Below are 14,316 nucleotides of genomic sequence, written 5' to 3'. Positions count from 1 at the left end.
ATTTGGGACAAGCAAACTCTGGTGAACCATAGGCAAGTCCAAGGAGACAAAGGGAAGGCCCACTTTCATAGGTTTTCGAAGGAATCTGGGGAGGGCTGTGGTGAATTTTCACTGACTGCAAGTGGTGGGGAGCTTGTTGTTGCTGAGTCAAAAGGAAATCATCTCTCTTCTTGCTGGGGTCTGTAAGCTGTGGTTGATGTGTGTGTGTGAGTACCCTCCTTTCATGGCTTCCTGACTCCATTTTGATTTAGGTTTTCCTTGTTCATTTTTACATGGTTAATAACTTTGCTCTATACTTTTCATTTAGTAAATGGGGAATTTGAGCATACCTTTGGTTATGTAAGCTCAAGTTCTAATTCACATGTACATGCTTTATGTCATGTGACATGTTTTCACTAATGAGTTATCCTGATTTTGTTAGTTGCTTATGGTGGATATTGGCAACCAGAGGTGAGTTTCAGAATTCTGAAGGCTTCTAGGCAAAAGGCAGAATGAAAGATCATAGAAAATCAGTACTGGAAAGGATTTAGATGTCAAGTAATTTATCCCCTCACCTTAAATTCTCAGCATTATTGTTATTATCGATCACTACCTTCTTGAAACATTTTCTTCAATTAACTTCTGATATTCCATACTTGATTTATTTTAGTCTCATCTTCCTGGCTGGAACTTATTGGTTTTCTTGGCAAGATTTTCCTCTTTTTCCTGACCTCTAAATATAGAATGTCCCAGGCCTCAATCCTTGGATCTTACTTCTGTTTACACTTGCTCCCTGTGTAGATCTCATCTAGTCATAGCTTTAAATATTTGTTTTAAATGGCTCCTAGTTTTTGTCTATAGTCCTATCACCCTGCCACCTCATTTCATTACACCTAATCACTTGACGTCTCCAACTGGATGTCTCTTAATGGAATGAAACTGGATATACCCCAAACAACTTTTCATTCCCTTCTCACCTCCCTCCCTCTCAGCCTGCTCTTTCCTTGGTGTTTCCTTAGTGATCATAATCAATTGTAGACCTCTTTAAAAATGCATGCACCTGCCCATCCCAGACCTACTGAACCTGAATCTAGGGTACTACCATTCACCTAGTTGCTAAGACAACAAAATATAAAATCATTCTTGCTTTTGCTCTCACACCTCACATATAATCCATTAGCAAATCTTTTTAGCTTTACCTTCTAAATAAATCTCAAATCTGACCATGATTCACTTCCCCTACTGCTGCCATCCTAGTCCAAGACAACATTTTTCACCTGGACTATTGCAGTAGCCTATTAACTGCTTCTATTATGTTATTGCAGTCTGTTCTCCAGAGAGCAATCAGATTAATCCCTTTAAAAAGGAAATTGGATTATGCCACTTTCCTGCTCTCCACTCTCCCAGGGCTTTCAATTACACTTTGAATAAAAGTCACTCCTTCTTCTGAGTTGGTCTCTGACTGCCTCTGATCTCATTTTCTGCCACTCTTTTCCTTGTGTTCACTGTGCTTTAGTCACTCTTACCTTGCTCTTCTTCATTTATGCTGGCACATTCCCATCTTTGGATCTTTGCTTTTGTTGTTTCCTAAGCCTGGAATACTGTCCCCACAGATACTCATATGGCCCAATGCTAGCTTTGTTTAGGTCCCTACTTAGATATTGCTTTGTCAGAGAGGCCTTTTGTGATCACGTTACTAAAACTGCGCCCTTCTCTCACTATTTCTCCCTATACTGCTTTATAATTCATTATTGTACTTTCATTGCCTGACATCATATATTTTTGATATTTTTACGACCTGACTTAGACACTAGAATATAGACTACTTGAGGGCAGAAACCTTGTCTGTTTTACTCATCTCTGTGTCCCCAGAGGTTCATAGTAAGTGCTCAATAAATATTTGTTGACTAATGACATAACTTTTAAGCATCCTACCAAATGCTCATCTATTTGAACATGTTTAGCAATAGGAAGCTCACTGTCTTTGTTGAGGACATTTTCTCAGATTTGGTTTGTTTTAATTGTTAACTTTTTAAATATGTTTTGAAGTGAAATCTACCTGTATAGATTCCATCCTTTTCTGCTTCTGGGGTGATAATGAAGAGATTTAGTATCTATTTTTGCCTGACAGACCTTCAGGTATATGAAGATAGTTATTCTTTCTCCTTTTTTGTTTTCTGGTCTGACCACACCTATGACTTCAGTTATTCCTCTTTAACATAACATGGTGTCTAGTCCTCTCCTGCCCTTGTCCACCTTTTCTGGTTATGTTCTAGTTTGTCCCTTTTAAAAAACATGGTGTCCAGTCCTAAGTGTTAATCTCTTAGTGATCAGCTTTAGGTCGAGTAGATCTTTCAGCCTGAAAACCTCTACTCTTTACTTATATTAATTCAGCCTGTGGTAAGTAAACTCTACCAACCACATTGTCTTACTGACTCATATCGTCTTTGAAACTTCTAGTTCTTTTTTTTTTAACATATGATTTTATTAAATTAATCCCTCCTAACATTTACTTGTTTTTAATTTTTTTGAGCTTAAGACATTCTATTTATTCCTTTTAAATCTCATCTTATAGTTAGCTTTGGCCTATTGTGTCTGCTTAACAACTTTTTTCAGTTCTAATTTTTATTAGTATATTAACAAGCTTTCTCTGTTTATTAACTTGAGGGACCTGGGTCACTGACCAAGCATTTTGTATGCTGCAAGAGGCCTTAGGTCAATATTTGGGTACTATTGTTCAAGTGATTGTAATTCCACATATCTGCTAGTCTAACAAACTTCTTAAGAAAGAAATTAAGATCTTTGGCACTTTTTGTTCTTTGTGAATGTATTTTGGCTCCTATTGATCTGCTTTTTTTCAGCTTATCATTCATTAAAAAAAATAATCAATCTGTATTTTGAAAAGTCATTTTTCTATTTGGAAATGTGGACATTTGTTCATCTCCAGTGTTCTGGCAGTCTTTTTTTCTCCATTATTTTTAAAAGTATTTGTTCTGGAACAGTTTAGCTATCTCACCTGAAAGTTAGGAAATTTGAACTCTGAGATATGTTGCTGTAAACTAGAATGTTATTGTAGCTCTATGAACGGTTATTTACTTCCTATCTTTTTATTTCTCTTCTAAAATCTGAACTCCCAATTGGCATGAAAGTTGAAAATACTTCATGTGATCCAGGAAATCTTGGGCTTCTTTTTAATGCCATCAATATCCTTGTGTAATCCTGGCTAAGCAGCTAGTAATTAGCTGGTTTAGTAAGACTAAGCATTCTCTGGCACATTTACTGTCCTAGTCATCTATTGCTGCATAACAAATGATTTCCAAATTTAGCATCCTAAAACATTTATTATCTCACATAGTTTATGAGAGTCAAGAATCTGGAAGAGACTTAACTGAGTGTTTCTGGCATCTAGTCACTTGTGAAGTAGTAGTTAAGCTGTTGTTAGGGGATGCAGTCGTCTGAAGGTTTACTGGAGTTGGAGGATGTGCTTCCAAGAAGGCTCACTCACATGGTGTTGGCAAGAGGCCTCAGTTCATCTCCGCTGTTGGCAAAAGGCCTCAGTTCCTTGCCATCTGGACCTCTCCGTCGGGCTGTCTTATTCTTCCCAGGATGTGGCAGGTGGCTTCTCCCAGAGTGAATGCTTCAAGAGAGAAGGATAAAAAGCAAATAGGAAGCTAGGTACCTTTTATGGCCTAGTCTCTAAAGTTGCACATCATCACTTTGACTTTATTCTCTTTGTTAGTGTGAGACACTTAGTCCAGGTTGCACTCAAGGATAAGGGAATTAGGCTCCACCTCTTGAAGGAAGGAATTTTGAAGAATTTTTGGACGTTTTAAAACGCCCACTTATTCATACCCTTCTGCTCAAAATACATGCATGTTGGTTCTGTTCTCCAAGTATCAGTTGAATATTCAGTTGAAGCAGTAATTCTCATATGGTAAGTGCGATCATAATCCTTGCAGACCTCTTTAAAAATGCATGTGCCTGGCCATTTCAGACCTCCTGAACCTGAATCTAGGAGTAAGACATGGCTATCCGTGCTTTCCAAAATAACAAGCCTGAGGTAATTCTCTTGTAAGTCCGCCTCCCCACTTAAGAACCACTGATTGATGTCAATTGGGGATACCATGTTTTAGAGTGTCATTAAATAATGAGGGTAATTGGGTATATATGGAAAAGTAAAATTGTCCTTTTGTAGTTATCTTACATATTACTGCAGAGGGTTTTTCACATAATTTCAGAAAGAAATTACCACTTTTGTAATTTAAGCAAATTAGTGCTAAGCAGTTATATATTGTATTGCTTGAGAAATGTATTCTAGGAAGGAACTTAAATTCAATAGAACTTTAATTACTTTTGTCATGGAGGGGTTTTACAGGAAGTAAATTTTCTGCCAGTGTTATTTCCATAAAGCATTTTGGAAAATAACAGCCTACAATGATGGGGGAATCAAAGCAAAACAAAAGAACAACAGAATATTGTCTTGAACTTTGCATTTGCACTTTTAAGCATTCATTACCAGCTACTGATGAAAATTAGCTTTAATTCTTCTTTAATTGTTTCTTGTCATTTGATGATCAACGCAATATCTAGGTTTAGGAAGATTATTTGAGTGTTCTGCAAGTTAGTAACTTTCCTTTTCTGTATTATCTTGGTGAGATTAAGACAGTTTAACAACTGTCTTTCCTTCTCCTGTCTTCCAACTGATATTCCTTATTCCATGCTGTTTATACTAAGGGCATATCAATAACAGATTTCCTTGGGTGATCTGAGTTAAGGGTCAGGTAAGGCTATTATCATGTAGTTAGGTGAAGGAGCAAGTCCCAGGTTCATTCTGCTGACACTCAATTCTTTCATTTAAGATTTTTTTAAATTAAAATAATTTAAAATAATTTGGAAATTTAACATATATTTATCTTTTCCTTCTTTTAGTTGATTACAGACATAGTGAAACCAGTGCAACAGCTCTGATGGTTGCTGCAGGACGAGGTTTTTCAAGTCAAGTAGAGCAGTTAATTAGTATGGGAGCCAATGTCCATAGTAAAGCATCAAATGGCTGGTAATTTTAAACTGTGTCTACTTTTTGTATATCTTTATAGAGCTGCACATATCTTTTTTGACTTCTTATATTTATCGTTATTAAAAGCTATTGTGTAACAATTGCTGATATATCTCTAATGGGTGAATGAATAGTTTTGAGTGACTAGTTTTATAATTTTGAGAACATTATTTCTCTGTCTTAATTTGATATCTTTGAATTTTGGCAGGATGGCTTTAGATTGGGCTAAACACTTTGGACAGACCGAAATTGTGGATCTTCTAGAATCTTACAGGTAAAACTTTATACTATGTTTAATCAATCCTAGCTGCTTTTTAAAAAGCCATGTAAATTGTAGAATATGACAAATATAGGCTATTTATACACTCTTATCCAGAGACTTTTGGGTTTTTTTCGTACTTCTAAGGAATTTTTCTGTCTGATTTTTTGATAGGTTGCTAATAAGATACACTGTATTGTAATATTTATCTTTTTTTAAAATTTTATTTTGAAAAAGCATGAGGGGGTTTTCCAGTTAAACCTGGTAGATAGAACATATATATTTTTCTCTGCATTTTCCCAAAGCCTCGCTAAAACGGTAAGGAAGGAATATTAAAATGTGTAACCTAACAAAGTCAAAGAGAATGCAAGAGGACATGGCAACTGATGGAAGATATTAGTACATTTTTGGATAATAGATGGCTAATGGATCAGTGGTGTTTGATTTAGCAGAGCTAGGGAAACTGAAACCTGAGTGCCTGCAGAAGGAAGTGCCAAAGAGAAATTTCAGCTTTGGAACTTATTAGAGGCTCATTTAACTACTTGTAAATAAGGCAATGAAAGAAGGGGCTGAAAAAGTAACAGAACTGGTTGAAATTCTCTATGAGGAACGTTTAGAATTCCAGATTCCCTTCTTCCCTGCCATTTGATATCCCTTCCCCACCTTGGCAGGAAGTGGGAGGCTTATTAAAAAATTAAGCCACAGAGGCTTTGGACTTGGGGTTACCAGGCACAACTGGAGAGTGGGAATGAGGTGTCTAGCAGGAAAGGGATTTAAGTGAAAGTCTACTTAAAGACCGAAAATTGAGTCACCTGTCACCTTTTCCTGTTTCCTATGTTCTTTGGCAGAAAACTTGAGAATTCTTTCCTGGAAAAATAGACCAAGCCTAGAGAAAATAATTAGAGTTATAGAAGGTTTAGCATTCCTTCAATGAAATGACTGTCTTTAAACCAGGTAGCTCAACAGTCACCACTGTGTACGCGGAGTTTTTTGTTCATTACTTTTTAAAAATGAACAAACCTCCAAGGATTGATCATTAGGCATTTGAGGGGGAAAAAGCACCCACAAATCAAACAAACAACAATAGCAACAAAAAACCCCGGAACTTGCCTGAAACTAAACGTCAGTGACCAGAAGAAAACTTCAAAAACAGTGATAGAAGATATTCATGAAACCAAAACAGTATACTATTAAAAAAGGAACAGAACACAAATCTTTATTCAAATTTCATTGTCGTGAAGGCTGCCGAGATTTACCCTATCTGTTATTGCAATTTACCTCCTTGTGCTATTGATTCTCCTTAACCTATTCTACTTTTTCTTTTGTCCACAGGACCTGCCACTCTCTGATAAACTGTGTAATTTACTTACTTACTATATTCACTGGTTTATTATCTGTCTCTTCTCTCTACTAGAATTTAGCAAGCTCCTTTTCTTCTTTGTTCAAGGACAGTGCCTGGATATAGTAGATGTTCAGTGAATATTTGTTGAAAGAATGAATAAACAAGAAAGAGCTCGCATAAATTAAAAATATGATAGCAGAAAAAATTCAGAAAGGTTGCAAGATAAGGTTGAGAAAATCACTTAGTAGGAAAAAAAATACAAGAGATGGAAAATTGTAGAGAAAAGATAAGAAAGTTTATTTTCTGTATGCCCTTTATCAGGAAACTGTTGGAGAATGTGCTCCACAAAACTGAGAAAGGAAAATAAAGCAGAAAAACAAGGTAGATTCAGCATAGAAGATAGGTGAAAGAAATGCTCAGTATGCTGGTGCAGAGGACTGTGGCTGTGATATCTGCCTAGTAGGGCTAGTCTTAGAGAAGCAGGATATGGAAAGCTCCAGGAGGGAAGTCCCTGAGGGCGAAAAAATAATTATTTGATGTTTTTGACCATATTAAAAAGACTTTATGAATCTGAGACTTTGGGAAGAATTAGTGATAAGTACACAGAAAACTAAGCAAATAAAAATTAGACAGTAATTACTCAAAAAAACCCCAAAAAGTTAGAGAAGAAAGGAGGTGTAATCATAGTTCACTATATGGCTCATGGTAAATAATGTTTACATAGTTAAAGTAAAGGCTGAATGAAGATTTAACAAAAATTGTACAGATTGGTGTGAGTGGAAAGTATAGGAGGGTGGAGGTGCTGACTTCATTTTTCATTAATTGGTGGTTCACAGATAATGACTAAATTGTTAAATCAATAAACATAAATGTTGCTTAAAGAATTGAAAAATGTCCTAGGCAGTGTGACTAGGAATGGAGAGAGGTTTTTGTTATAACTTTCATAAAACCATTTGTTTATTAACACGATGTACATGTATTACTTTGGTTTAAAAAAAAATGAAAGGGCAATACTTTAAAAATCCTATGAAACTAATCTTCTTTTAGGTAATTAAGGATTTTAGGTAAATTTAGATAGATTATGTAGATTTTAGATTAGATATCTAAAGAAAAGATAAAAGATATTTAAAAGAAAAGATAAAATGTATTTTATAATACATTGATAATGTCTGTTTTCAATCTGTAAGAGTCTCGAAAAAGAAAAAAATGGAGTCTGAAGTTAAAATATATTAAAACTTTTGTTATTCAGGAAGGTATAAAATGTTTTATTTGACTTGGGTTTTCATTTTTAATTCTATTTAGTCTCAGACATTAGATGAAGTAAATGTTTGAAGTATGAAATTAGTTTTGTCACTTTAATTTCATTAAATGGTAGTGTAGGTTACAGAATCTCAAAGTTCTTGCCAGATCCAAATGCTAATTCTAGTATGTTGTCATTTCAATAATAGCTCCCAGAACTCACAATCCTTTTAGTGCTAACATTTTGAATATTCAAGACATTCTAATGATGTTAAATGTAGGTCACTAGACAGACACTGTAGATGACCAAGTAAAGCAATTATCTGGATAATATTTTAATTATGCTGGCTAACTGGGCTTTCTTTTTATTCCCTAGATCATGACATTGTCAATTATAAATTTTAAATATTTAAAAATTAAATTTATTATTATGTTTTCTAGGTTAAGTATAATTGATATCTAAAGTTTATAGCTTTAAGCAAAGAACATAATACTGTTTTCATTTACCTGTTAAGACATAACAAAACAAAAAAATTTGGAATGTTTTAAAATGGATCTTAAAATTTAAAATACTACAATTATAAAATTGTATAAGTTTAATGTTTTCCCTATTGGAAGCAGTCTTCTGTTATTTTTCTTATGTTATTTTTCTCTGTTTAAGAGAGATTGGGCTGCACTGAACTTCCTCGGAATCTTATTGATAGTTACTAGTGATGGCAGTGGTTTATACTTACACACAAGATGAAGAAGCAAGGCATTTATTTCAGTAATTTATGCTGATTCTGGGCTTTTGGAAAACAGCATAATCAGCCTGCTTTTAGTATAGAAGTACCAAATTAGTAGTCATGTTAAGCTGGTATCTATAGAGGTTTTTTTTTTGGCTGAGGAAGATTAGCCCTGAGCTAACATTCATGCCAATTTTCCTTTAATATCTTTTTTAGTATGTGTGTCACCAGCACAGCATGGCTGCTAACAGAGCAGTATAGGTCCATGCCCTGGAGATTGAACCTGGGCTGCTGAAGTGGAGCGTGCCAAATTTAACCACTAGGCCACTGGGGCTGGCCTAAGTTTCTTTTTTTTTTAATGTGGACTTTTCTTCAGAGTATTGTTTATAATAGTGAACAATTAGAAACAATCTATTAAAAAATATAAATGATGACCAAAAGTTTGTGTTTTTAAAGTTTTGTTGAGATAAAATTCACATACCGTATAATTCACCCATTTAAGGGTACAATTCAGTAGTTTTCAGTATGTTCACAGTGTTATGTAATCATCACCACAGTCAATTTTGAGAACATTTTTATCACCCCAAAAAGAAACCTGTACTCATTAGCAGTCACTCCTCATTTCCCCTAACTCTCCCAGCCCTAGGCAACCACTAGTCTACTTCATGTTTTTATAGATTTGTCTTTTCTGGACATTTTGTATAAATGGAATCATATAAAGTGTAGCTTTTTATGATTGGCTTCTTTCACTTAGCATAATGCTTTCAAGGTTTATCCATGTTGTAGCATCTTTTTCTGACTAATACTCCATTCTATGGAAAGACCACAGTTCGTTTATCTACTCATTCATTCATGAACATTTGGGTTGTTTCCAGTATTTGACTGTTATGAACACTTGTGTATACAGATTTTTACGTGAACATACATTTTCATTTCTCTTGTGTATCTCCCTAGGAGTTAAATTGCTGGGGCATGTTACCATATTACACTATGTTTAACATTTTGAGGAACTGCCACATCGTTTTCCAAAGTGGCTGCTCCATTTTATGTTCCCACTAGCAAGGTATGAGGGTTCCAGTTTCTATACACCCTAACAATTATTATCATCTATCTTTTCTTTTTTTTTTTTTTAAAGATTTTATTTTTCCTTTTTCTCCCCAAAGCCCCCCAGTACATAGTTGTGTATTTCTAGTTGTGGGTCCTTGTAGTTGTGGTATGTGGGACGCCACCTCAGCATGTCTTGATAAGTGGTGCCATGTCTGCGCCCAGGATCCAAACCGGCAAAACCCTGGGCTGCCGAAGCAGAGCTCGAGAACTTAACCACTTGGTCACGGGGCTGGCCCCTATCATTGTCTTTTCGATTATAGCCATCTTAGTGGGTGTGAAGTGGTATCTCATTGAGGTTTTGATTTTTATTTCTCCGATGACTAATGATGTTGAACATCTTTTCATGTGCTTATTGGCAATTTGTATATTTTCTTTGGAGAAATGTCTTCAGATTGTGTTTTATAAAGTGCTTATTGCCAAATTTTACTTTGAATAATGTACTTGAAACCAAAACATAAATTATATTATAGCTAGGACATTAAATATCACTTACTCTCCTTAGGGTATATTGAAAATTTGAAGAAGGACATAATGCGAATCTTTGGCCGTTAACAGTTACTCTTTTTAATGAAAATTGACTTAAAAAATTTTTTTTTTTTAGTGCTTCATTGGAATTTGGAAATCTAGATGAAAGTTCTCTGGTTCAAACAAATGGAAGTGACCTCAGTGCAGAAGACAGAGAGCTCCTAAAAGCTTATCATCATAGTTTTGATGATGAAAAAGTAGACTTGGATTTGATCATGCATCTTCTGTACAATATCTGCCATAGTTGTGATGCTGGTAAATACGTATTGTCTAAAAGATCTGGAACAAAAATATATACTTTGATTTAAAAATTAGTATCTTGTGTGTACAAAGTTTTATATAACTCCATTGATAATAATGCATAAATAATCTCTTAAGCGTCATCGTATAAATATTACGGTTTATCAGTACTTGAAAACACATGATGTGGTTCATTATAGCTAGTTTTGTTGATTGGTTCTGCTTTTACAATGAGATTTAATATTATGAAAATCATTCTTCTCCAAGGTGCAATTTTAATTTTCCTACCTGGATATGATGAAATTGTTGGACTGAGGGATCGCATCCTGTTTGATGACAAGCGGTTTGCTGACAGTACACATAGGTAAAAGCTAAAGCTTTGTATTTGTTGCTTTAAATAAGAGGTGAGTACCATAGTATATTTTCTCTTTTAATTGTCAACAGATATCAAGTCTTTATGCTTCATTCAAATATGCAAACATCCGATCAAAAGAAGGTATTAAAAAACCCACCTGCAGGTGTTCGAAAAATAGTAAGTTTCATAAAATATTTTTTCCATTTTATTAGACATTAGTTCTATTTTCATGTTAACTATAACATAACATCCCATTGCAGATCCTTTCCACCAATATTGCTGAAACCAGTATCACAGTCAATGATGTTGTCTTTGTTATTGATTCTGGTAAGGTGAAAGAGGTATGTATGGATAAGTTGTATTTTCACTTAAATGAAGAAGGTTAAGTGCCATTCCAGTAAATGCTTTTATAACCAGAATTCACTTTAATGGGAAAATTTCTGGTTCTACATGAATTTAAGATGGCAAATGTTGATTTCACTAAAGTGAATATTCTACCTTAAACAATTCAGTATATAGGATGTATCTTATATTTTAAAAAACTATACAAAAAAATTAGCTTCTGCTAACTAAATACTAAGAAAGTAAAGGATTTGGCAGTTTTAGTGAGAATTTTGTCAAACGGTATGGGAATTTGATTCATATTTTGTGTGTTTTCCTGTTACATGTGGGCATGGACCATGTCCTTCTTCTTTGTTGTTATATCTTCTGTGCTTCACAGATAGTAGGTATTCAAAAGATGTTTATTTCAAGAGAACCATGCTGAGAGAAAGCAAGCAACCATAAAACCAGGGTTCAGCAAATGAAAGTTAACAGCCAAATTGGGCCCATCACCTGCTTTTATAAAAATAAATTTCACAGGATCACTGCCACGTCCACTCTTTTACCTGTTGTTTGTGGCTGCTTTCAACACTGCAGTCGCGGATTTGAGTAGTTGGAACAGAGACCCTCTGCAATGGCTGAAATATTTACTGCCACCCTCGATATAAGTAAAAGGCAGTGTTTATTTCTTTTTAGTATTGCAATGCCCAGCAGTTCTTATTACCCTTAACTTTTCACTGAAAGAATTGAAGGTGATAGAGGTGGTTGATTTTTCAGAGAAAGAAATACTATCCATGTTGTGAAAAGCAAGTTGTGTCTGTTCTAGTGGATATAAATGCTCATTTTTAATGTGAAAAAGATCATTAGTTGCAAAATATTTTCAATGTGATTTTTAGGAATTACTTAGAGAAAATAAAGTTTTACTGTAAAATTTGGACATTTTATTATAGTTGGATACTGTAAAGGAGGAATAAGTTTCATTTTTTGTAAGAAGATGATGAATATTGTCACTGAAAGTCTAAATGTTGAGTCAATGAAGATTCAGATTTTATTGTCCTAAAATTATCTAGAGCTGATGAAGTAGATTTTGAATATTTTAGAAATTAATTCCTTTAGGTGTTGTTTATCAGGTAAATCATGGTTTAGAACACGATGGTAGTGTCAAGTTATTTTACTTACGAAATTGACAAATTTGACAGTTTATTAAAAACTAAATAAATGGCATCTTTTCTGAAAAGCTCATAATTAACTATTCTGAGAAGATGTTTGTATTTGCTCTGTGTAGTTATTTTATGAAAGGGAAAGTACAAGTCACTGAATGATTGGAGTATATATTCTAGTTAGGAATGCATTCTTTTAATATATTTTTTGACAGTAAATTTTGACTTTAGATTCTTTAAGGAAGTATGAGGGTAGTAATGGTTCTTTTTTACTTTCTCTTCTATAACATTCTGGATAGGCTAACTGCGTTAGTGGCTCAGCAGGAGGTAAAATGGAAGGGGTTAAAAATTCTTCACTTTGGGATAGATTTAGTTCAGCAATTGTTATTCTTATCCTCCAGATCAGCTGCCTGGAAAGTATTTCAGAAACTGTCTTTCCCTGATCACTGCTATTCCGCATAATGATGTAAATCTGATAGAAAATGACCTTAAGAGAATAGATCAGTTCTCTCTAATCTTGATGCCTTATGAGAACTGACTGCTGTTATCCAGCTGTGGCAGAGAGAAAAAAATAGCTCAGCAAGGCACAGAATGAGGAAGTTTTACAGCTCTTCTAAGTTTAATTTTCATTCTTTTTCCATGGAATGGTTGTAACCAGAAATCTGGATTTTTTTTTTTTAAATCAATACCTTGTTCTAATGATCTAATCGAGAGGGGCTTTGAATTAAACTTGGCATGTTAAAATGTGTTCGTAATGTTTCTTGCTGTTACTTTTTAAATACCTTTATGTTTTAACACAAAGATGATTTAAATTATACAGAAATCCTTTGATGCCCTGAATTTTGTTACAATGTTAAAAATGGTGTGGATTTCCAAAGCTAGTGCCATACAACGAAAAGGCAGGTAATGTATATTTAATGTACATTCATTCAATTGCCTGTAAAATGGAAACATTTTCATATGTATTACATATTTAATCTATATTCAACTTTCTATGCAATGTTAACTTTTTCATGTTAGTCTGAATTTTTATATTATTTTTGCAAAGCAAACATTTTAATACTTTTTTAAAAGTCAAATTCAGGTTATGTTAAAATTAAAAAGTTTTTCCTAGAATAATTTACACATGAAGATGTAAGAAATTTAAAAAACAAAAATAAAAGCAAAAATTTGGGCTCAGCCTGGTGGCACAGTGGTTAAGTTCGCCCGTTCTGCTTTGGCAGCTCAGGGTTCACTGGTTCAGATCCCAGGTGTGGACCACACACTGCTTGTAAAGCCATGCTGTGGCAGGCGTCCCACATAAAATAGAGGAAGATGGGCATGTATGTTAACTCAGGGCCAGTCTTCCTCAGCAAAAAGAGGAAGATTGGCAGCAGATGTTAGCTCAGGGCTAATCTTCCTTAAAAAAACCCAAAATAAAATAAATAAAAGCAAAAATTCTGAATATTTGCAATACACAGGACAAAGGACTAATTTCTGTATTATACATAAAAGCTCTTTTAAATTAATTGATAAAGATTAATCCATTAACCTCACATATTCCACCTCATATATACCAAAAGAAATACAAATTAATGAGGTACTAGTTTTTGCTTATCAGATTGGCACTGATGAAAATGTTTAACAGTGTACACAACGGAGTTGGCAAAAGCATGGGCCAATAGGCTTTCATAGTTTGTTGATGGAAATTTAAGTTGGTGTGTCTTCTTCAGAGGGCAGTTTGAAACGGTTTATTCAGATCTACCCTTTGAAGGTAGAGTCCACTTCTCGTAATTTGTCCTGAGTATTCTTGCACATGTGCACAAAGATGTATGTTTAAGAATGTGTTTTTCAGTATTATTTGTAATAGTGAGAAGTCTGGGAGCACTGCAGTGTCCATCAACAGTGAAGTGGTTACATAAATTATGTTTTAGCCACACAATGGTAAACTAGGTAACTGTTAAAAGGAAAGATGTAGATGTATGTGTTTTTATGTGGAATGAGTTTTCAGACTATCTTATTTGGAAAA

The 14,316-nt window shown here is 34.4% G+C and overlaps 1 protein-coding gene across 4 annotated transcripts in view; it reads left to right on the top strand.

Moving 5' to 3' along the window:
* YTHDC2 (YTH N6-methyladenosine RNA binding protein C2) overlaps positions 1-14,316 on the top strand; it is a 75,963-nt gene that overhangs the window by 25,538 nt on the left and 36,109 nt on the right. For all 4 annotated transcript variants that reach the window (XM_023617857.2, XM_023617856.2, XM_070233229.1 and 1 more), the window contains 7 exons: positions 4,909-5,035; positions 5,244-5,309; positions 10,309-10,487; positions 10,740-10,836; positions 10,917-11,004; positions 11,088-11,168; positions 13,129-13,211. In XM_023617857.2, the coding sequence (XP_023473625.1) occupies positions 4,909-5,035; positions 5,244-5,309; positions 10,309-10,487; positions 10,740-10,836; positions 10,917-11,004; positions 11,088-11,168; positions 13,129-13,211 (721 nt within the window). The remainder of the gene's footprint in view (positions 1-4,908; positions 5,036-5,243; positions 5,310-10,308; positions 10,488-10,739; positions 10,837-10,916; positions 11,005-11,087; positions 11,169-13,128; positions 13,212-14,316) is intronic.

The sequence above is a fragment of the Equus caballus genome, chromosome 14, assembly GCF_041296265.1.
Source record: "Equus caballus isolate H_3958 breed thoroughbred chromosome 14, TB-T2T, whole genome shotgun sequence".
Taxonomy (NCBI): domain Eukaryota; kingdom Metazoa; phylum Chordata; class Mammalia; order Perissodactyla; family Equidae; genus Equus; species Equus caballus.
Note: the sequence above shows the minus strand (reverse complement) of the source record. Positions and strands in the feature narration are given on the sequence as shown.